General features: G+C 36.5%; 3 protein-coding genes across 5 annotated transcripts; 1 reads left to right on the top strand and 2 right to left on the bottom strand.

Annotated features, from left to right (window-relative positions):
• Positions 1-4,678: 4,678 nt before the first annotated feature.
• On the bottom strand, positions 4,679-11,026 carry LOC112046984 (uncharacterized). 3 transcript variants are annotated; one of them, XM_052883753.1, is made up of 8 exons: positions 10,976-11,026; positions 8,398-8,496; positions 7,688-8,230; positions 7,404-7,505; positions 7,100-7,231; positions 6,524-6,688; positions 5,774-5,911; positions 4,679-4,865 (listed from the first exon to the last, which is right to left on the bottom strand). In XM_052883753.1, exons 1-8 carry the CDS (start codon positions 11,009-11,011, stop codon positions 4,773-4,775), a joined length of 1,308 nt encoding a protein of 435 aa, XP_052739713.1. In that variant the 5' UTR covers positions 11,012-11,026; the 3' UTR covers positions 4,679-4,772. The 3 variants fall into 3 exon arrangements, with proteins under 3 accessions (XP_052739713.1, XP_023939634.2, XP_023939633.2); XM_024083866.2 differs by lacking the exon at positions 10,976-11,026 and adding an exon at positions 10,343-10,500; XM_024083865.2 differs by lacking the exon at positions 10,976-11,026 and adding an exon at positions 10,090-10,149.
• A 2,169-nt stretch (positions 11,027-13,195) lies between these two features.
• Positions 13,196-16,869, bottom strand: LOC112046983 (mitochondrial import inner membrane translocase subunit Tim17-B). The gene is made up of 3 exons (XM_024083863.2): positions 16,457-16,869; positions 15,780-15,957; positions 13,196-14,582 (listed from the first exon to the last, which is right to left on the bottom strand). The coding sequence occupies exons 1-3, from the start codon at positions 16,598-16,600 to the stop codon at positions 14,407-14,409; spliced, it is 498 nt and encodes a 165-aa protein (XP_023939631.1). The 5' UTR covers positions 16,601-16,869; the 3' UTR covers positions 13,196-14,406.
• A 493-nt stretch (positions 16,870-17,362) lies between these two features.
• Positions 17,363-19,953, top strand: LOC112046982 (trafficking protein particle complex subunit 1). Its single transcript, XM_024083862.2, has 2 exons — positions 17,363-17,582; positions 17,821-19,953. Exons 1-2 carry the CDS (start codon positions 17,484-17,486, stop codon positions 18,157-18,159), a joined length of 438 nt encoding a protein of 145 aa, XP_023939630.1. The 5' UTR covers positions 17,363-17,483; the 3' UTR covers positions 18,160-19,953.
• Positions 19,954-20,825: the final 872 nt, after the last annotated feature.

Raw genomic sequence — 20,825 nt, 5'->3', positions numbered from 1 at the left:
GAAATTTGGAATGGAAATAGATTTCACTTAGGATTAACACATAGGCTACTTTTCATCCCGGAAAATCCATGGTTCCCGCGGGAATTGTGAAAAACTGAATTCCACGCGGACGAAGTTGCGGACATCCGGTAGTTTATTTATAAAATGATGATGACTATTTAGCATAATGAAATGACCGAATGATGGTGGTGGCACTAATTGATGAGGAGTAAGTATATGTATTGATGGTAAAAAAAATATGTAGGAAATTATATTTATCACATATAAAAAATGTAAACGTGCTGCAAATTGTAAAAATGTATGAACCTTAAGCAAATAATCATTGCATGTATGCAGGTTAGGTAGGTACTAAAAAAGTGATAAAAATAAAAATATAGTTACTTAATGATTTAAAAAATTATAATTAATATGATTTGTTTCTTTACGATCTTTTTTTTTCGTCAATTAAGTAAAAATAGGTATTCCACTAACCGCTCTTGCGTCAGAGACCGTCTGAAGGTTTTGTCAGAATTTCATACATACGTCGTACTAACTAATAACTAAATCATAAATGGTAAAATATGTTTATTAGCTCGTTACGCTTTCACACATGAACCATGAATGTGACCCTTAAAAATTCTTTCTCCAATAAATAGTTATATTATCAGCGAGTAAAGGCTATATTTAATTCCCGTATTCTGGCGGCCACGACGCGGGTGAAACTGCGCTGAAGCGCTGATAATGTAATGTTGCCGATAACACATTGAAAATCGTGTTATTGATTTAGGCTTGAAAGCGTTACAAACAAACAAACAAAATGGTTCTTGGCCCAGGAACAAAATATTTATTAATGACTATACTGCTCTAACTTTGTGTACATATTTCTTAGATAGGTTAAATAAAAAAAAAACGAACAAAGACGACTGTGAGACGCTATAGACTCGAGGTGAAGGTTTTTCGAATATTGCAATAAGGGTATTTTGTGCGGATTTTAAAATGTAATTGAATTAGAAAATCAGTGCGGGCAGGACTTCAGTGGAAAAGAGGAGTGTTTGTTAACAGTCAAAGGATCCTTTAACCCTACACACAACGTTCGCAAGTGCGTGACTTCCCTCAAGGTCATTCTCTGCCACTCTGGTCTTATTTTGGTTACAGTTTGATTTGTTAATTAAGTTGTCCTGACAAATGTTGTAAGTCATACCTTTGTTCGACATTAGTTTTCTTATTCTTGTACAATAACGTCTGAGTCCGCTAAAACTTTGAATTAAAAAATCTTTCTTTATCCTATTCTGCAGAAATCTGAGGTATTTTTTAATTTGGTACTTTAAAAGGTTTATTTTGTTGTTTACGTCAGTGCAGAGAGAAAACTTCTTTCGCATTTATAATAGTTAGGAATAGCGGTCGCCCGCGGCTTTTAACCATAAAATGTGATAGAGTATCTGCGTATATAACACGTAGTTCGCATATCCACTGAACTCTTGGACCTGCCACCTAATTAACCTACGCCAACAGAGGCCACAGTCAAAGGTGATTTACTGACCCCCGGCCCCCCACCAAAATTATCTCTACACCGCCGGGAGCGTTCAAAGCAAACTAATTACTAAACTCGGAACTGCCCTATCTAACACGAAACCAAATAGTCTAGGAGTAAACGGCTAAACTCACTGACATAGTTCAGCAAGTCGCGAATCTGAAGTGGCAATGCGCAGGCCACATAGTTCAAAGAGTCGATAGACGTTGGGGTCCCAAGGTGCTGTAATGGCGACCCCGCACCGGAAAACGCAGTGTTGGTCTACCCCCCACTAGGTAGACCTAAGACATTTAGCGGGTTGCAGGGAGCCGCTGGATGCTGGCGGCTCGAGACTGTTTTGTTTGGAAGTCCATGCAAAAGGACTATCGACTATATATGATGATGAAACAACTAAACAGTTATGGCGAACCAAACAGATGGCCTGGTGGTAAGTGAAAACCCATTGCTAAAAACAAAGTTACACTTCAAGTTAATTTATAAGAAACGGCTCACGTGCATAATTTTTTTTTTAATCCGCCTTCAGTATAGGGTAGGGGTAAGGTAGGGGTAGTAGGGATAGGGGAGAAGTGCACATAAGTAAAAGCGAAACTTTACCGGGCCGCTAGTTCTGAATAAACTTTTCTTTCTTTGTTTCTTTGTAATAATGGTAATGATGATATACTTACATACAGTTTAAATGAGTCTTAAATATAACACTTGACGACCTGTCAGCGACGTGTTTGTTTTGGTAAAAAAGACCCAATTTTCATTATTTCGTTTCCGTAGGTACTTTTTATATATTTGTTAACACCATAAAGGATCTCCTTGATATGAGTAGCTACAGATAACTGTTATCAATCTTTTATACGCACACTGAGTAATAACTCACTTAATTATGATCGAGTAACTTTCTTTAACCCTACCTACTTGAGTTACTTTTTGCAGGTGAAAACTTTAGTTTTTTAATGTGAAACATTTTCAGATGAAATCAATTAATTTTTTTATCGATATTTTATATTCACGAAAACTTCATTGCTAACTAGACCTAATAAGTACAATGAAGCTTTTTTTATTTATGCAGATCTTTCTACGACCGCTAGGAGTCTTTACTTGGCTATGGTATACGCATAAAACTTCTAACGTATAAAATACTGTTAATTTTCACGTATTTTTTTACAGATATACATTACACACCGGTCAGAACCCACCTTTATGAAAACTTGTACTTGTTTCAAACTATGCACACTATTTCAGTTGGGCTCCTAGTCTCTAAGTAGCCGTAACTAATTTATGCTACGATTAGTCTAGAGTCCACTTTATCGGTAAGGTCCCAACGGCCCGGCGCCGGGTTGACCTTGGGGTCAAATGTGGCACATTACAGCAAGGTTAATGCGATCCTATAAACATCTCGTTCACGAAAACTTCATTGTCCTCGAAGATTGGGTACTAGCGGACCTATTATAATAAAGCTTTTTTATTAGTCTAGATATTTCTACGACCGCTAGGAAGGTTTACTGGGCTAGGCTTATATATACGCCCGCAAAATTCTGTTTTACACAACTGTTTTCCATACGTTGAATCTAGGAAATCATTTTTAGTAAACATCATAAAGCACAACAAGTGTTAATACAGCCTATGACATGGGTTCACAAAATCCTGGATTCGGGGTCGGGCTTTATGAGAATTTGAGATTTTCTTTCTTCTAAGAAATTCTAAGTTTTCAGTTATGTGCATTGTTTTAAAATAAATTTCACGTGAGAAAATTTCAAAAAAACATCGTGAGAAAACCTGCATAACTGAGAATTTTCTTGATTCTCTACGTATGTGAAGTCTGCCAATCCGCATTGGGCCAGCGGGGTGGCCTAACCCCTCTCGTTCTGAGAAGAGACCCTTGCTCAACAGTGAGCCAAATATGGGTTGTTAGTCATGAATAATGAAGTCAGTTAAAACTCACGACGGATCAGGGGCCAGACAGTTCTTTCCGACGCAATCCTTATAGGCGAAGTGCATGGGAGGTACCTACCTTTCATATAGCCTTTAGTTGAGTTTATAGTTTTAGTGGGTAAAAATCCCATGTACCGTCCCCTCTACAGATTTCCCGATGTCATCATTTGCTGCACCGTCAAACTGAGGCTAGTTTGACGGTGCAGCAAATTGTTTGATATGGTCTCAACAGGGTCTCTAAAAGTGATTAGATAATTGCAACATCATATGGATCATCTACTTGCTCCCAGTTGTTATATAAAAAAGGTTACTTTAAAGGTTTTTTTATGTTTAAAACTCAACCCAAAGCTGCGCCCCGGCAGTTCGGACTTTGCACGTAATACATTCAAAGCTCTGGAGTTTGCAAAGTTCATCGAATGAAATTTACGTGAAATTCATGACGGCGCGAGCGTGCGGAGCGGCGATTAATCACTGTCAGCGCGATATTAATATGAGGCTTATTCGATCACATCCATGGCGCAGTGGTATGTGAAGTGGATATACAAGACAGAGATCCAGGGTTCGATCCCCGGCTGAGCCGATTAAGATTTTCTTAATTGGTCCAGGTCTGACTGATGGTTTCGTCTGTCTACCGACAAAGACGTGTCGCCAAGCGATTCCGGTACCATGTTGTGTAGAAACCGAAAGGAGTGTGGATTTCATCCTCATCCTACTCGTAACAAGTTAGCCCGCTTCCATCTTAGATTGCTTCATCGCATACCATCAGGTGAGATTGTAGTCAAGGGCTGACACGTAAAGAATTAAAAAAAAAGTCACTCGACAGCAACTCTTATGATGGTATCCTCTGGACTCGAACGTGTAGTAGGTAGGTACTTCAGAGAACATACTGGTTCTTACCTAGAACTTGTTAGCAGTTCTCACATCCTAGATATAGGATAAGTCACTGTCATATTTTTTTAAGCAAGCACTCGTTTGTTTTGCGAGAAATTTGTACCCTTCATTTGGGCTCCCCAACTAATTTTGATACAGGGCCCCTCCAAAGCATGCCACTGCCCTGAGGCCAATCACCTAATTCGTACCACTTAATGAGGTAACATTATGTACGCCCTTATATAAGATGGACAGATGTCATGATGGTTGTGAATGAATTTTCATTTTGTAAATTATGACAATCAGTCTTGACCATAATACTTGTTTACTATCAAAAAGTATTCTATATCATTTTGGAATAATTAAACTAAAATGTGAAAAAACAATAGTTTAATTAATAATTTCCTTTACAAAACCAGTCTTTATTTTAATGTAACGCAATCCGCATCCTTGAGATATTCTCTAGTAGTTAAGACGTAGCTCCTCTCTGCAGAGACTCCTTCAAACGATTGTTTTCAGCAACCAGAGCTTGAACTCGCAGCTCATACTTCTCCCTTAATTCCTGGAAAGACCAATTGAGTTTTTGTTAGTGTAATATTCAACTTAAATAAAGCATTTGATCATTTGTACCAATGTGTTAAAAAACAAATAAAAACTAATAACCAATGAAATTGTAGCGGTCAAGTAAACATGCTTGAATACACGTATAGACAAATAAACTGGTAACAGAAAAACGTGGTTAAGTAGGTTAACATAGGAAAGGAGCCGTTTAAACTACTCTTTTTTGGTGTAATTTCACCAACAAGCGATTTGTCACTCTCTGTATGCCGTGTGCACAATGCGTGCTTTATAATAACGGCTGAACGTGGCTTCTAGTGCTTTCTGTATTCTTAGAGTTCCGTACGATACCCTAAAATTTTTCAAGATTTTTATAAGAATTTTCAAGGAATAAGTAGATTTTTGATCCGCAAGTGTATTTAACAATGGTTGCTTATTGTAGAGCCTTTAAGAAGGTTGAGAGTCACTCAGCGAATCATCCTAAAAGTATTTGCATGATAGAATCAGAAAAGAGGAAACTGTGTCCGGGAAAAACACCGAGCTCGGCATTCAACAATGTGACAACCTCTGTCCGGTGTCCGGTTTTCGGCAAATCTGCCGATCCGGCGAAGTGGGAACCTGGCATTTGTGAGCGGCAACACTAACAGGTAACCCAGTGCCGGATCAGGTAACCTTGATGCACTAAGCGATCTTCGCCTGTGGGCTTCCCTATCCTTAAGCGAACTACAAAGAATTAATTTTAAAAATTTAACTAGGTTAGCTACCGTAGATAGAATATGTATCAATCAAGAACAATTGCGCGGATTTTGAAATTGCTTTAACTTCTGTGTGCTCGTTTATTTTCTCGGTCGACTCTGGTGTCCTTAACCAATTGCTTAAATAGCATATAGGCTAATCCATGACTGAGGTTACCTTGAATATAGAGAGCTGTGTCTCGTACTCCTTGCGCAGGTCGTCGTTGATGTTGGTGCTGGTCTGCGCGCGCTTCAGCACCAGGTCGTAGCGCTCCTTCTCGCCCTTGAAGCGCGCCTCCATCACTTGCAGCCGCTCCTGATACGGGACACGCATTATATTGTAGATACATCATTATCATTATCAACCCATATTCGGCTCACTGCTGAGCATGATTGCCCTCAGAATGAGAGGGGTTAGGCTAATAGTCCACCACGCTGGCCAAATGCGGATTGGCAGTCTTCACACACGTATAGATAATTAAGAAAACTTTCACACAGGATATTTTTCCTTCACCAGTAGAGGTGGACAGAAGGAGACGGAGATAGGGAAGACACATTATTAAGTTGTAATCCGCACGGTAAGTTTCGCTGGTATGATAGAAGAATGGGAGAGGAACGGACAGCTGACCATATCCTATATATCCTACTTAATTATATCTGTCAAGACAAACAAAATCGATGTTATTTTCAATCCTATTAATGTTCCACTGTTAAGAATAGATCCTCGACTCTATCGACCTCCAACCGAAAATTGGTTTCAAAAAGAAAATAGACTTCGCAACGCACTTAATTATAAACTCCAGTAACGATTTTGGATTTTCTTACGTTTTTGGCGTGAAGAGCAGAATATACTAGTTGTTTACACTGACATTTTTGTCAAATAGTTAAATGGATGAAAACATAAATTATATACAAATGGTCAACTTGCCTCCATCGCCTTAACCTCGGAGTTCCTGATCTCCAGCAGATCCTTGGTGATGACGTTGATGTCCTTCAGCGACTGTATCTGAGTGTTGAGCGCGTCTATCTGCAGCTCCTGGTTCTTCACCACCTTCGTTTTATCGAATATCATCCCCCGGGCTTTGCTCAGCAACTAGAAATTTATGTCACCTTAGTTGATGTTTTAAACTTCATCATCTACCTATAAATTTTCAACGTCCCATTGTAGCATTACACCTCCCTTTTTATAGGAGAGTTGATTTACAGCTTATACCCAGCACGCTCCTCCAATATAAATCTATGGATTTATGACCGAATTTGACAACTTACCGTGCATGCACATTGCACACTGCACAGGGTGTAACACTAATTGCCTACGAGTGAAGTTTGAGAATTTCTTGGGAAAAAGAAAAACTCAAAAAAATTTATAATGAGGCATTTTTGCTTAGTTTATCTGTCTAAACAATTATTACGTCACATAATATAAAGCTAATATGGATGATTTTTAATCACGTATACGAAGATTATCAGATTTTCTATCCTACCTATCAATTAATCCACTTACCTCTTCATGTTGCAGTTTGATCTTTTCGATCATCTCCTGATTTTTTCCTCCAGGTTTCGATAACGCCGCCTGTAACTCTGTCTCAAGATTCTTGACTCTAGCCTTCAGAAGGTCTACTTCTTCTTCGCGGATCTTTTAAAGATAAATTTTCAATTACAACTACAATTATTTTTACAACTATTATTATTAATGATATCATAGTAATTCTAAATACCAACGTAACATTACCCATGTTATATCAATATCTTTAATTAACTAATGCCCCTAATTAGCCCCTAACTATTAAGTAATAAGATCAACTAACCTTTAGTTCCAATTTAAGGCCATCTTCACTTCTCTCAGTTTTAACTGTTTCTAACTGTTCAATCTTCTTAAGTAGTTCTTGTTCCCTTTGCAGCCAATCACCCTGTAACATGTTTGGAACTTCAACAAACATAACTTATACAAATTAAATGGTTCAGCAAACAGAATTAGACTTTTATGCCCCAACGTTCAAAAATCTTGCCAATTTAGATTAATTCCTTAAAGTACGCTGCTTAGGAATAATTTGATACTCAATGAAGTAAAAACGATAATGCCATAACTTACCGATTCCTTCACTTCAGGCGCTTCTGCCTTTCCATTCTCTGATGAAGGAGATGCATCAGCTGATGCTTCAGGTGCAACCGATTGCGCTTCCACTTTAACTTCTTCTTTGCTTTGCTCTGGTGCAACCACTTCAGGTTGTGGTACTGTTTTGACTTCTTCATTTTGCTCTGGTTGAGATTGTGCTAGCTCGGCTTCTTTTTTTTGCTCTACCACAACTGCCTCAGGTTTTGCTTCTGTTGTAACTTCTTTCTTTTGCTCTGTTACATCTGAATCGACACTTGTCGCTGTCAGAGTTTCCTGAATTAACACTTGTTCTGGAACAACTTCGACATTCACAGGATTAGCGCTTGATTTTATCTCTTCTACGTGTACTTGTTCTGGCTGAGAATTATCTGGGTTTGTCGCAGTTTGTTCGGGGTTTGTTTCTTGAACTGCTGCAGGCAATACCGCGATCGGTAATGTCGCAGTATCAGTCACTTTAGCTTCCTCTTGAAAAGGAGCATTAGCTGGCACAGAAAATACTGATTTTACACTTTCTGTTTTCTGAAAAGATTACATATATTTTGGATTAGTTTGAACTTGAAGCATAGATACTAAGCCTCATATGTATATAATTAGTCTTAAAACCATACCCTTCAGAGTTCAGAACGTCCTATTATTGCTGACATAATTATTTTGACCTGACACCGTCTACATGGAATTCAACTTACCTCAGCAGCAGCTGGCTTAGGTTCCACCGTTGAATTCTCTGCCGCGACATTTGCGACGCCTTCACCGCTTCCTGTTTCTTGATTCTTCGCAATATCTGCCTAGATAATACAGAAGATACCTATATATTTGTCTAGATAGGATACTATACAACATTTATTTTTCATCCACTTTTCGGAAACATCGTAACGGACTAAACGGATTTTCATGTAATTTAGACGCTGAAAAAAGTGAATTCCACACATACAACGTTTAGTTTAACAGTAAAACTAAACGTAATATTGTATAATAAAATCTTTGTAAAAAATAGTCGTTCAAATATGATCCTCAGTCTGCAGAACGTTGCTCGACTTCAGCGAGCCCGTAAACAGATGCGAGTACACGCGCGACTTACAAGCCTGCTCTCCACTTGAGAGAAAGCGTAGCGAGAGATGGATTTTTATTAAGTCCATGTCTTGATACACGGAGTTTCGCAGCAAGTTGGTGGTATTTAAAGCTGTCATTATAGTTATCTCTCCATACTTTAGCAAACAACGATTTAACGAGTCGCAATCGCAGGGAGTCGTTGGTCTATGCAGCTTACGGACTGAGGTGTTAGGAAGTCCCTATATATTCACATTTCCCAACTAACTTCGCTCAAAGCGCTTGTTCCGCTTACGATGGAAGAAAAGCCTAAGCTCTCCGCGAAGTTTCCCTCGAGTTTCACGCGTCACATTATATTCATGAGAGTCAACGTCAAAAGATGAGCCGAGAGGAAGTACACAAACTGAGAATTGGTTATCGATCTATCGATATGATAATACCTTTTTAGGGTCATCATCAGTATCAACCCGTATTCGGCTCACTGCTGCGTACGAGTCTCCTCTCAGAATAAGAGGGGTTAGGCTAATAGCTCCACCACACTGTCCCAATACGGATTGGCAGAATTCACACACGTAGAGGATTAAGAAAATTCTCAGGTATGCAGGTTTCCACACAATGTGTTTTCTTCAACGTATGAGACACATGATATTTAATTTTTAAAAATGCACATAACTTGAAACGTTGGAAGTGCATGCCCCGGACCGTCTTCGAACCTGCACCCTCCGGAATCGGAGGCAGAGGTCATATCCCTGGGGCTATCACGGATCTCTTTTTAGGGTTGCGTACAAGTAAAGGAATAAACGAGTCCGGGGACTCATCAGATCACTTCGTTGTATGTCTATCTGTCGAGACAGTTAACTTGGTAACGCGTGGAGATTGTGTTGATTTGATTGATATCGAATTAAAATTGAAAGCTAAGGTCTAAGAAAGATATAGAAAATCAAATAATGGAAAAATCAAATTTCTTAATAAAGGAAACAAATATATACGACCTAGGGTCTAGGGTACGACCTAGGGTAGCCTAGCCTACTTTCTCTTGGCCATGGTTATGAAATTTTCCAAATACCGTCATAAACTACAAGATTAAAAAATTATAAAGCTAAAAGTACCTACATTTGTAATTAAATCCACAAAATTGTACAGGATCCTCGATGGGAGAGTCCGGCTCTTTTTATTCAATAACAAAGTCAAGTGTCGGTACCGAAATTCCGCAGTTAAATACGCTTCATACGCAATATGCGATATTTTGATAACAAAAGCTCTGTTTCCGTAATATCTACTTGAGCAGCAAGTATGAAATACATATTCACCTACTTCAGAGTTCGTCGTACCTTATTGCAACCCGATCTTCGAACTCTCGTCCAAATAGACCGCATGTTAAAATTACTAAGACTTTCTAATAAAGATAATACACCGCTAGTTTCATTTCCCTCCATTAAAATTAACCATAAAATTGCACATGGAATATATCCTTACGGACGGTGACACAACAAAATTTATTTTTAAATACAAAACACCAATCTCCTATTTTTATGACGTTAAAAGTTTGAAACTTTTCACTAAAAAGGTTTCTCGTCCACTTACCATTATGATGTTATTACGTGCACTTTTAATTTATTTACTATATAAGTCTTCGTCAAGTAAATTTATTTTATAACAAAAAGGAAACCGTGCACAATTTACGTCTAAATCTTTAACACTGTCTATTTCAGGAGACCAGACGCGTGTTTTAAAAATAGAAAATTGTCGAAAGCGCTCTGAAATTCCAAACTTTCGCGCGTAACTTTCAATCGGTGGATAATTTCACTCTATTTAAATTACGAATACATAAATTAAGTACCCACGTTGACTAGTGCGATGTTTTTTTTAAAAATCCAATCAGTTTTCTGGAACTTACTTAACGGAAGTTAACTTCAATAGAACGTGGGAAATCGAACGACAACATTAGAACGATAATATTAATGTATGGCGTGAAATTGGTGAAATTTTACATATGTTGAAAGTCCAGATAGGCGTCGGTTGCTGCCAGTTACATTTGTCGTAAAAATCTGATAGGTTTCGCTTGTAACATATTTATATTTATATATTGCTAAAAAGATAGTGTTCATGAGTTACGGTAATGCAAATTAGTTACTTATTAACAGCCTTGGAAAAAAAGCTATCATAGTAACCGATAGCCGTACTCGAAACCCAATTATTATGATATCATTTACTCACTCCACAACTGTTATTGGGTAGTGGCGTAACTAACATACTGGATTAAAGTAGCAGTAGTGACAATATACCACGAGCTCGAGACTTGACGGGGCACCGGTTCGTATATCTAACATTTTAAAAACTATTTTTCTGGTAAAAATCGGAGCACTAAACACCATTTAATTTATGTATGTATTTATGCAAAACGCGAACTGTTGCGAACGAACTAATGAAGAATACCTCGTGAAGCATGGATTCGAACACGGTTCGTGCATGAATGTAGAGCAATCAGCAGGCATAGATAAAACCGTCTTGTAGGTCTGCGACAATAGCTGTCAAAAAAAATCATGACAATTGATTGACAATGACAATGACAGTTGACAGAAATACCATTAAAAATTAAAAATTTAAAAATTCAAGTGAACTGTGAATGTAAAGTGCATTAAACGTTTTAAATTTAAAACATTCTTTACGTTGCTGTTCAAATTTTAAATTAAAATGAGTGCATTTGAATGATCACCATCGTAAAATCCAAATTACAAACGGATTGATGTGGTAAAAGTGTGTGTATTATAAAAGACTACATGTTATACTACCGAATTTGTAAATACTGCAGTGTTAATAAATGAGAAATTAGCACTTGAAACCCAACCAAACACCAAAAACAATGACTTCTGAGAGGAACGCTCAAGTGGGGCAGGCCAGGGAAACGTTCCAGATGCTGTATCAAATATCGCAACTGCTTAACACCGGGTTGGACACAGAAACGCTGACCATCTGCATCAGACTGTGCGAGTTGGGCGTCAATCCGGAAATGCTGGCGTTCGTCATCAAGGAAATACGAAAGACGAGTAAAAATGTCGTACACAACAAACCAGCAGCCATGCCATCATAGTTTATGTGAACCATTGTAGTTTTATAAACCTAAAAATGATTGTGTAACTCTTGTTTTTTACTAATTTGAACTAATAAGATCTTGAGTAACGAGCGAAAGTCCAAAGAGAGATTTTCTAATGGTTATATTGTTGAAAATTTAATCTCTGAAAGTAAATATTTTATATTACTTTTATTCTTGAACTAGCCTACCTGGTCAAACTTTGCTTTGACTTATGTGCATTTCTTCCCTACCCTAAGTATTCTATGACTATACTATTTCTAAGCTACCTCCCCACCAATTTTCATCCAAAACGGTTCAGCCGTTCTTGAGTAATAAATAGTGTTTTATTAATATGACTTTCATCTTTAATGTATAAATGCGAAAAGTCATTCATCATGTTATCTCGAAAACCGCTTGATGTTTGTAAAAGTTGAAATTTGGCTGGAAGGTAGTTCATAGACTCCACTAAGAACGGATTTTGCGGATTTAGGATATCTGAGGGGGGACCAAGTCACAGGCGGCGGCGGGTGGTTAAAGCGATCCACATGTTTCAAATAATTATCATTTTTTAAATTATTTCTTTCTTTACTTAAGGATAGAAAGGCGCAGAAGGGAAGATTGCAGGCATTAAGTTACCTAAATCGGGCACTGTAGAACTTTTTTTTATTCTTTACAAGTTATCCCTTGACTACAATCTCACCTGATGGTAAGAGATGATGCAATCTAAGATGGAAGCAGTATAACTTATTAGGAGTAGGATGAAATCCACACTCCTTCGGTTTAGACCTCTATAGAACATGGACAGTCTGGTCAGATTTGTGTAAAATCACACACTAATGTGAGATTTCAATACACAACACCTCAAATCTAAGAATTGAATCATTACAGCATCTATTATTTGATGACCTAGTGGCACAGTGGATAGTGACCCTGACTGCTACATCCAAGGTCCTGGGTCCAATTCCTGCAACTAGAATAAACTGAAAACAACACACAATAAAATGAAAAGTAAACTATAGTTTATATTTTATTGTCCTTTGAAGTGATAATGCCAAAGTTTAACCACTTTAGGATGTAACTTCATAATCACAAATTAGTATTTTTTTTTTGATTGTGTAAGTGCCATAGGCTCCTTAATGAGACCTCAGCAGCGTCACCAGGGTTACCAATTTTTAAGTTGAGATTTACTAGACAGAAAATTCCTTACTCTGTATAACTTAGTCATAACTAATTCTCTTTTTTGCCTTAATCAGTTTACTAAACAAAGCTGTGTAGGTGTGCTTTCTATATTCTGTATTACAATTAAAATTTTACATATAAGATGTTTTGTTAGTTCTACCTAAAGAGGTTAAATAAAATTACAGTTCACAAGTTTTTCAGTGTATTTATTTATAGAGATTGGATACACCATAATTTGAGTTAGTAAGTGTAAATTGTAAAAATTGTTAAACACATTAGTGCTCTATCAGAAAAAAGGAATAAATAAATTTTCTTCTAGAGTTTGTTTCACATTTTTTAAACCCCTAAACTTGTTTATGCCAAACTGTATGGCCATAATCAGTTTTCAGTGGTTTTGCTAATGTACAAATATTTTTTTTACAATTAATTACTTATATGTTTATGAGTTATTTCTGTATCCTGCAATGATAGTTTATTTTGTAGGCTTAAGATTTGCACCACAACATCTTGAAACACTAGAAAGACAAATGATGAGACAACTTTAAATCTCAATGCAATGAGATAACATTATTAATACCACTGCTATTCGTTGACAATAGTACTTTTTTTCTTCACAAGATAATATGTTGTTGATGTATGCTCACCTACTAGATAAAAATTTTCTCTAAATCTTTTTCAAAGATGTGGGCCCAAAACAAAGATATCTATGGCCTAAAAGAAGTGCTGATCAATGATGAATAAATAATTTGTGCATGCCCACACTCAGGTAATAACAGTGAATCTATTTTGTTATTTTGTAAAAAAAATAAATTTACATTGTAATGCACATTCAACAAATTTACAATTTACACAAAACAAGACAACTATATGGGGAACAAATAAATAAGTTATATTGCAAAATTGCTAACACAAATTATGATGCATTGTTTTAAATAATATACATTTGTTTTCATTTTAAAACATAACTAAGTTCACAAATTAATATTTTTTAGTGAAATTATTAGCAGTCAGCATGGAACTGAAAATATCACAGATGCAAATAATTCACTCTTTGAAATTTAGGGTAGTGATTCATTTAAAAAAAATAATTAACAAATTAAATAAATTTATTGCCAGCGGCAAGAATATTTTGGAATAAGATTGTACAGTTAAATTACATATTATTTCTTACTGAGTTATTTCTGGAAAATATTTTATTTGGATCTATTTACTAAGTAATTTTAATGTACCAAAAACATTGAAATCAACTCCTTGTGGCAGAAAATTAATAATTATAATTATGAATTGGTTTTCCAATATATTATTTGTAAAATGAAAATATTTAAATACAATTATGTATTGGTATTCTAAATTTTGCATATCATTTTAACTGTACAATATTACTAACAATAATAGGTTATTGGAAACTTGGCCCTTGACCTTGACTCTGGCCTAAAACTGAGGGATCTTCAAAGATTGGCTGCTGTGGTTTAAACTGTTCTGATGAAATTCTCGTCAACATTATACCAATACCCTCAATCAGGGCGAGAAGGATGCCACCAACTAAAGCACTGCCTGCCATAGCTGGTACCCCTGGAATACAAAATACAAGAACATTATAGTAGAATTTCTTAATTTGACCTACAAAAATATCCGAGTAAGAGAAATGAGAGAAAAAAGATATAACCAGCTAAAAGAGCTTATAGAAAATTTACAGTAAGTGTAACTCCCAAAGAGAACTCCCTAAGATAATACTATCAAACAGAAAAGTGACTTATTGTTTACAAGTAGACTGCAATGAAACAATAACACGAAATATTTCCTACCTATCAGTAAAACCATATACATACCCAGGGCTACTAATCTATACTGATTTCCTCTCTTACTCTAACTGAGTCAGTGGTTAACCTATGGCCTAAGTCTAATGGCTTAGGATCAGTTTAGGCTGGACACACAGTCCAGTTAGGTCAATTTCAAGAAAGAGGTGAATCGCTGAATCCAGCTTGGCTTGACAGCATTTGGGAAACTCTTTTTATCTGAAATTCTTCCATGCTTGAAAACAAAACTCTACGAAACAGTGCATGTTGCCTGTGACGCATGGATCCAAGACTTGGTCGCTGACTATGGGCCTTATTAGAAGGCTCAAAGTCACTCGGCGGGCAATAGAGTGAGCTATGCTTGTCTCTCTGCATGATCAAATCAGGAATGAGGAGATCAGTAGACAAACCAACGTCACTGACATAGCTCAGCAAGGAGTGAGGCTGTAGTGGCAATGGGCACACCACATAGTTCGAAGAGCCGATGGACTTTGGGTCCCAAAGTGCTGGAATGTGTGCAAGAAGCTGGCAGATCGAGACTGTTGTGCTTGGAGGTCCATGCAAGGGGCCTATGTCCAGCAGTGGACGTCTATCGGCTGATAAGGTAAAGTAAGGTTTACAGAACAATAGAATTCAATACAAATACAAGAAATTTACAGTAGGAGCCTATGCCCATACAGTGATCATTGCAGTCTCAAACATTACATACCTGTTAAAGTGTATCAGAGCAGAGTGTGTGTTTTACTGTTTGTAATCATCTCTATTGCATATCATGTTATTTATTAGCTATATTATGAGGATTCAAAGATATATCTTGTTCTTTTAAGATGGAAAAAATATGTGATGTAAAAATTTAAATGGTAAGTCATTATTCTTACATTACATTAAACACTGCCAGGGGTTTTCAAAAATTCTCTTTTTAACTTGTTTAAAATTAACTCTTAAATCACCACAAAGAAAAAATGCAAATTACCATTTCTCGCTGCCAATATGCCACCAGTAAGTGCCCCACTCATGATGGAGTTCCATGGGTCCTCTTTTTGTCGTAAATACACCAGAGAACAGTCAATGGTCGAGAACATTCCTCCCCACACAGCAAAGCTCCCTGCTGTAATGGGTGACCTCTCCTTCATGGATGCCAAACTTCCGAGCTGGAAACCAATTTCAGGGTCAGTTAGAACATGTTGTTCACATGGGAATACAAGTATACAATATAACCTATATTATTCTGCATAACATCAGCTATCTGCGAGCTAAAGTCCAGTCAAAATTAGTTTCATAGAATATCCAGAAAAAAGACAGAGACAACTTTTAATAACTGATTTTATTTTAGATCTCATTGTATGGTATACTTTCAATATGCATTTTGTTTAAAGCTATTATTTTGAATTACAAATCAGCACTACAAATAATTTGCAATAAGATAAATAATATTGAACAGATTTATATATTGAACTTGTTAGTTTAATATTTTTGATGCGCCAACTGCGCACAATTTACTGATGCTGTGCCAAGTAGCTTTAAATTCCTCAAAATTATTAAAACAATATATTTTAATATTCCTAAATTCATTGGTCTATAAAGCTGTTTTTATGTATTCTAAGTAACTGACGTGCATTATATCATGTTATTTATTAAAATATTACAAACCATTTTTCTACTGAACCCTACAGGAGCATTTCTAAAGCCTTTTATTGAATGAAAAATTCCTCCACCAATAGCTCCCATCAGGAACGCGCCGCCGGAATCATCCAATATACGCCAAGGGCAAGGTTCTCTCGAATATTCATCCATGTTTTAATTTAGAATGAATATAGAAAAAGTTAGATAAGACTATAACCTCAAAACCAGGAGCACTTTTTCACGCACTATAATTATAGTAATGGCACTCAAACTTTAATTTCTAACAATCACTAAAATTATTTACAGACTTGGGTTTAGATTACAGGAGCACACGGAGATCAAATTATGTTTAAAATTAAGTTTGCAATTATTATTATTTTTACATCATCTTTTCCAAATTCCAATTCCATTCACATTCCATTCTTCTCGAATCTCGATCTCGAGTGAAAAAACAATTTACCAAAGAGAATAGAACTAAACCACAGACAGGTTACTAACACAGATTATTTAAAAAACAGGAATTTGACAGTTGAAATCGTACGTTTTTACTAGTTGTCAAACTGCTATTTCGGATTGTACGCCAATGGAAAGCCATCGGTTGGGCATCGATAGTTCATTACGATTAGATAGTTCATTAGGATTTTATTTACGGCTACGGATTCTAACCAAAGAAAGATCTATGATTCTAACTTCTTCTTTTAATTTTGACACACCGGAGCATGCAACAGGGCATTTTTTATAACAATTTCAAGCTGCAATTTTGTGCTTACTTGGGCTTACATGGTTATTTTATTTAGAAAATAATGCATGGTGTCAATACGTTTAATTCATCGATGATCCACATTCACTTCACTTGATAGTACATACAATAACTATTATTCTGTGAACACGTGACACCACTGAACTGACAGTTTTATAGATCTACTATTCGTGACTGACAGTGACACTGACAAATAAACTGTAAAGTAAACAAATAATTTTGACTTTTAGTTTGTAATTTTCGTTTAGCATATTAAAAAACAAAGTTTTATGCGATTACAGTTATACAACTAAAATGACGATCTACAATTTATACATTTTTGATCGATATGGAACTCTACTTTATTATGGAGAATGGAACCGGACTAAACAAGCAGGGATGTCTCGAGAAGAGGTAACTAAACCGTGTTTATATATTTTTACAATTACAACCCTTCAGAGTTCAGTGCTAGGATTACTTGTTTAAAAACTTCCTTTATGTATATTTCCCAATTTTCCATCTAATTTCCTTCATATTATGCACATTTGGTTGGTAAGCCTTCCACTAACATTAAGGTGATTCATGTGCCGTTTATTGTACAATGAATAAATTAAGACCTTTCAGATTTCCTAATGTTATTTCTCGTTTATAGGAAGGAAAGCTGATGTATGGAATGCTGTTCTCTATAAAGTCATTTGTTGCCAAGATATCTCCACTGGATCCAAAGGATGGTTTCCTGAATTATAGAACCTCTAAATATACACTACATTGCTTGGAGACTCCATCAGGACTCAAATTCGTAATGAACACAGACAATCAAGCACAAGGTGTTAGGGAATTATTAAAAAAGATTTATGGTGAAATCTATGTTAAATATGTAGTGGGTAATCCACTGTGCGCTATGGGAGAGCCCATTAATAGTGAATTATTTAAAAATAAACTTGACACTTTTATCAAACAGGCACCTTTAAGCACTGTCAGAGCATCTTGATAAAACTTTTGATTGATTCCAAAATCAGTGGTGTGGCATGCCAAGAATCATCATAAAAAAAGAGGAATATGAAGGCAGATTGAAAAAGAGCAAAGTAATCAAGTCTATTATATGGCTGTATTTTCTTTGTTTATGTTGATATGACATTATCTGTTATTGTGAATTGTGTTGATTTAATTACAGAACTCAACATAAAAGGGAATACCCATCCTTGGCCCAGGCCTACCCTAACCACCCAGCAATTTACTTATATTAAAAAAAATCTTGATAATTCTACTTTAATATTGAAATCATTACTTTATCATCATTAAAGTTTTACGACATTTTTAATTTGTCCACAACAGGGACTAGCTAAGATCGTTGACCATACAGCCTGAGTTTTTTGATATTTTTTGAAGACTTATGATTGGTTTGTTTGTTTGTTTTCTTGTTTGATAAGCTTGTATAATGTATAATATAATAAATATTACTTGGCCGCTTGCCAATGGGCATGCCCCTTTACATATTTATGACAGGCCCTGTTAAGCTTCACCACTGTTGAATATTGTAAATATAATTATAATCAAATTTATAATTAATTAATATATGTTTATTCCAGTTTTTGAATAAATTTATGGCTAATTTTACATATTACTGTTCATAACATAACTAATACTAATGAAAACATAACTTTCTTACTCAACCAGTAATCATTACGGATACTTGTTAAGTTAAAGTTACTATATTATTTATTTGTGATCATTCATTTGGATGACTGGTATTAAGAGAGTAGGTATAAGAATGTTATTTTTTATTGTTGGTTTAATTACAAAACCTTTTAATAATAATAATTGTTTGCGAGTTTATTGCCAGCTCTTCTCAGCAGAACCTGCCTTCTGAACTGTCAGTAGAGCCTCTACTGATAGACAAAATTGATGTTTCATTTGAACTTGTTTACGAAATCTACATTGATTTGATTTTTGTTACTGTGCTGTTACATAAATGTTAAATTATTTTTTGATTTTGCTCTACTTATTTTCTAATATTAAATGTATTGTAAGAGTGGTGTTTTTGATGGTTTGAAGTTCATGTTCAAGAGCACATTTTTTCAGGAAACTCGCGATTTTTACAGTAACTTTTTGACGGCCTCTGTGGCACAGTTCGATCGTCGGTTTTCTTTTTTCGGAAAACACCAGATTAAGTGAGATTGTGAGAGATATTTCACCAATTTTTGATTTTACACGTACCTAAGGGGCCCCTGTAATCAGTTACGGATCAGGTTCAGAAATGCAGAGATCCGTAGAGAAAGAATAACCAAAGTCATCGACATAGCTCAACCAAGTCGCAAAGCTGAAGTGACAATGAGCAGGGTGTTTAGTTAGAAGATCCGGTGGACGTTGCGTTGGGTTCTCAAAGTGCTGGAATGGCGGTCCCGCACCGGAAAGCGCAGTGTTGGTCTAACCCCTAAAAGGTGGACTGAAAATATTCCCGCGACAGTCGCCGGCGGTCTGCGTTGTCGTTCCCGTGTGGGGCTTCTATTGCTTAGCGAGTTCACTTGAAGTGCTCTACACACATTATACACAGCCTTTTTTTATTATTATTTCTTTACAAGTTAGTCCTTGACTACAATCTCACCTGATGGTAAGTGATGATGCTGTCTAAGATAGAAGCGGACTAACTTGTTAGGAGGAGAATGAAAATCCACCAATCCAATTTGGTTTCTACACGGCATCGCACCGGAACGCTAAATCGCTTGGCGGTACGTCTTTGCCGGTAGGGTGGTAACTAGCCACGGCCGAAGCCTCCCACCAGCCAGACCTGGACTAATTAAGAAAATCTCAATCTGCCCAGCCGGGGATCGAACCCAGGACCTCCGTTTTGTAAGTCCACCGCGCATACTACTGCGCCACGGAGGCCGTCAACACAACAAATACTGCAAATATTTTAATAGATTGTCGACTGACTGACTGACTGTGCTACAAAACATTAGTTGTACCCTGCTTTCATTACATTACTGTTGGCAATTGACATCAATTAAATTGATTATGGAGAGTCTCCTTCCTCATTATTTATATAAATATTTTAAAAAGTAGGAAGACTAAATAAAACTATACGGTACTTGGGGCATATTCTAACTGAGAATTTGCGTGATAATGACGACATCGAGCGTGAACGCAGGGCTTTGGCTGTTTGGTGTAACATGCTTGCTCGCCGGTTCGCGAGGTGCAGTCCCGAAGCGAAGCTGACGCTGTTCAGAGCATACTGTCAATGCTTTTAAACCAGTCAGATTTGGGTTAATTGCACCTCAAGGGCACGTAGCAGCATCAGAGTGCAGTATAATAACACATACCTCATTCTGATGAGACTGCCCAAGTACTGTAGCGCATCGGGTATGTTTGCCGACGCCAAAATACAAGACTATTTTGCGATCGTCAGATCGCGAATTGCGGCTTTTTGGGCCCGTATACGGAATTCTCGTAATGAAATCCTCAGTGTATACTCCGAGTGCCCTATATTAAAGTATTGGTTTACCGTGCATCGCGATAGGAACAAGAAATGAAAAAAAATTTGCTTTCATAGAGAAATGATATATTTATTGTAAATACCTAACTAATTAATATTTATATTATTAGGTACTTTATTATAAATTTATTATTTAATTTTTATTTGTGTATTATCTGTGTATT

The sequence above is a fragment of the Bicyclus anynana genome, chromosome 10 (assembly GCF_947172395.1).
Source record: "Bicyclus anynana chromosome 10, ilBicAnyn1.1, whole genome shotgun sequence".
Classification (NCBI taxonomy): Eukaryota; Metazoa; Arthropoda; class Insecta; order Lepidoptera; family Nymphalidae; genus Bicyclus; species Bicyclus anynana.
The sequence above is the reverse complement of the archived record's forward strand: the minus strand, read 5'-3'. Positions and strand labels throughout refer to the sequence as shown.

Excerpts from the sequence above, each read along its gene's own strand:
- LOC112046984 (XM_024083865.2), bottom strand. The coding sequence starts at position 10,134 with ATGCGGTCTATTTGGACGAGAGTTCGAAGATCGGGTTGCAATAAG. Across the intron at positions 8,231-8,397 it reads CTAAGCCAGCTGCTGCTGAG|AAAACAGAAAGTGTAAAATC; the intron begins GTAAGTTGAATT and ends TAATCTTTTCAG. Across the intron at positions 7,232-7,403 it reads GCCTTAAATTGGAACTAAAG|ATCCGCGAAGAAGAAGTAGA; the intron begins GTTAGTTGATCT and ends TATCTTTAAAAG.
- LOC112046983 (XM_024083863.2), bottom strand. The coding sequence starts at position 16,600 with ATGGATGAATATTCGAGAGAACCTTGCCCTTGGCGTATATTGGATGAT. Across the intron at positions 15,958-16,456 it reads TAGGGTTCAGTAGAAAAATG|CTCGGAAGTTTGGCATCCAT; the intron begins GTTTGTAATATT and ends ATTGGTTTCCAG. Across the intron at positions 14,583-15,779 it reads CATATTGGCAGCGAGAAATG|GGGTACCAGCTATGGCAGGC; the intron begins GTAATTTGCATT and ends TTTGTATTCCAG.
- LOC112046982 (XM_024083862.2), top strand. The coding sequence starts at position 17,484 with ATGACGATCTACAATTTATACATTTTTGATCGATATGGAACTCTACTT. Across the intron at positions 17,583-17,820 it reads CAGGGATGTCTCGAGAAGAG|GAAGGAAAGCTGATGTATGG; the intron begins GTAACTAAACCG and ends TCTCGTTTATAG.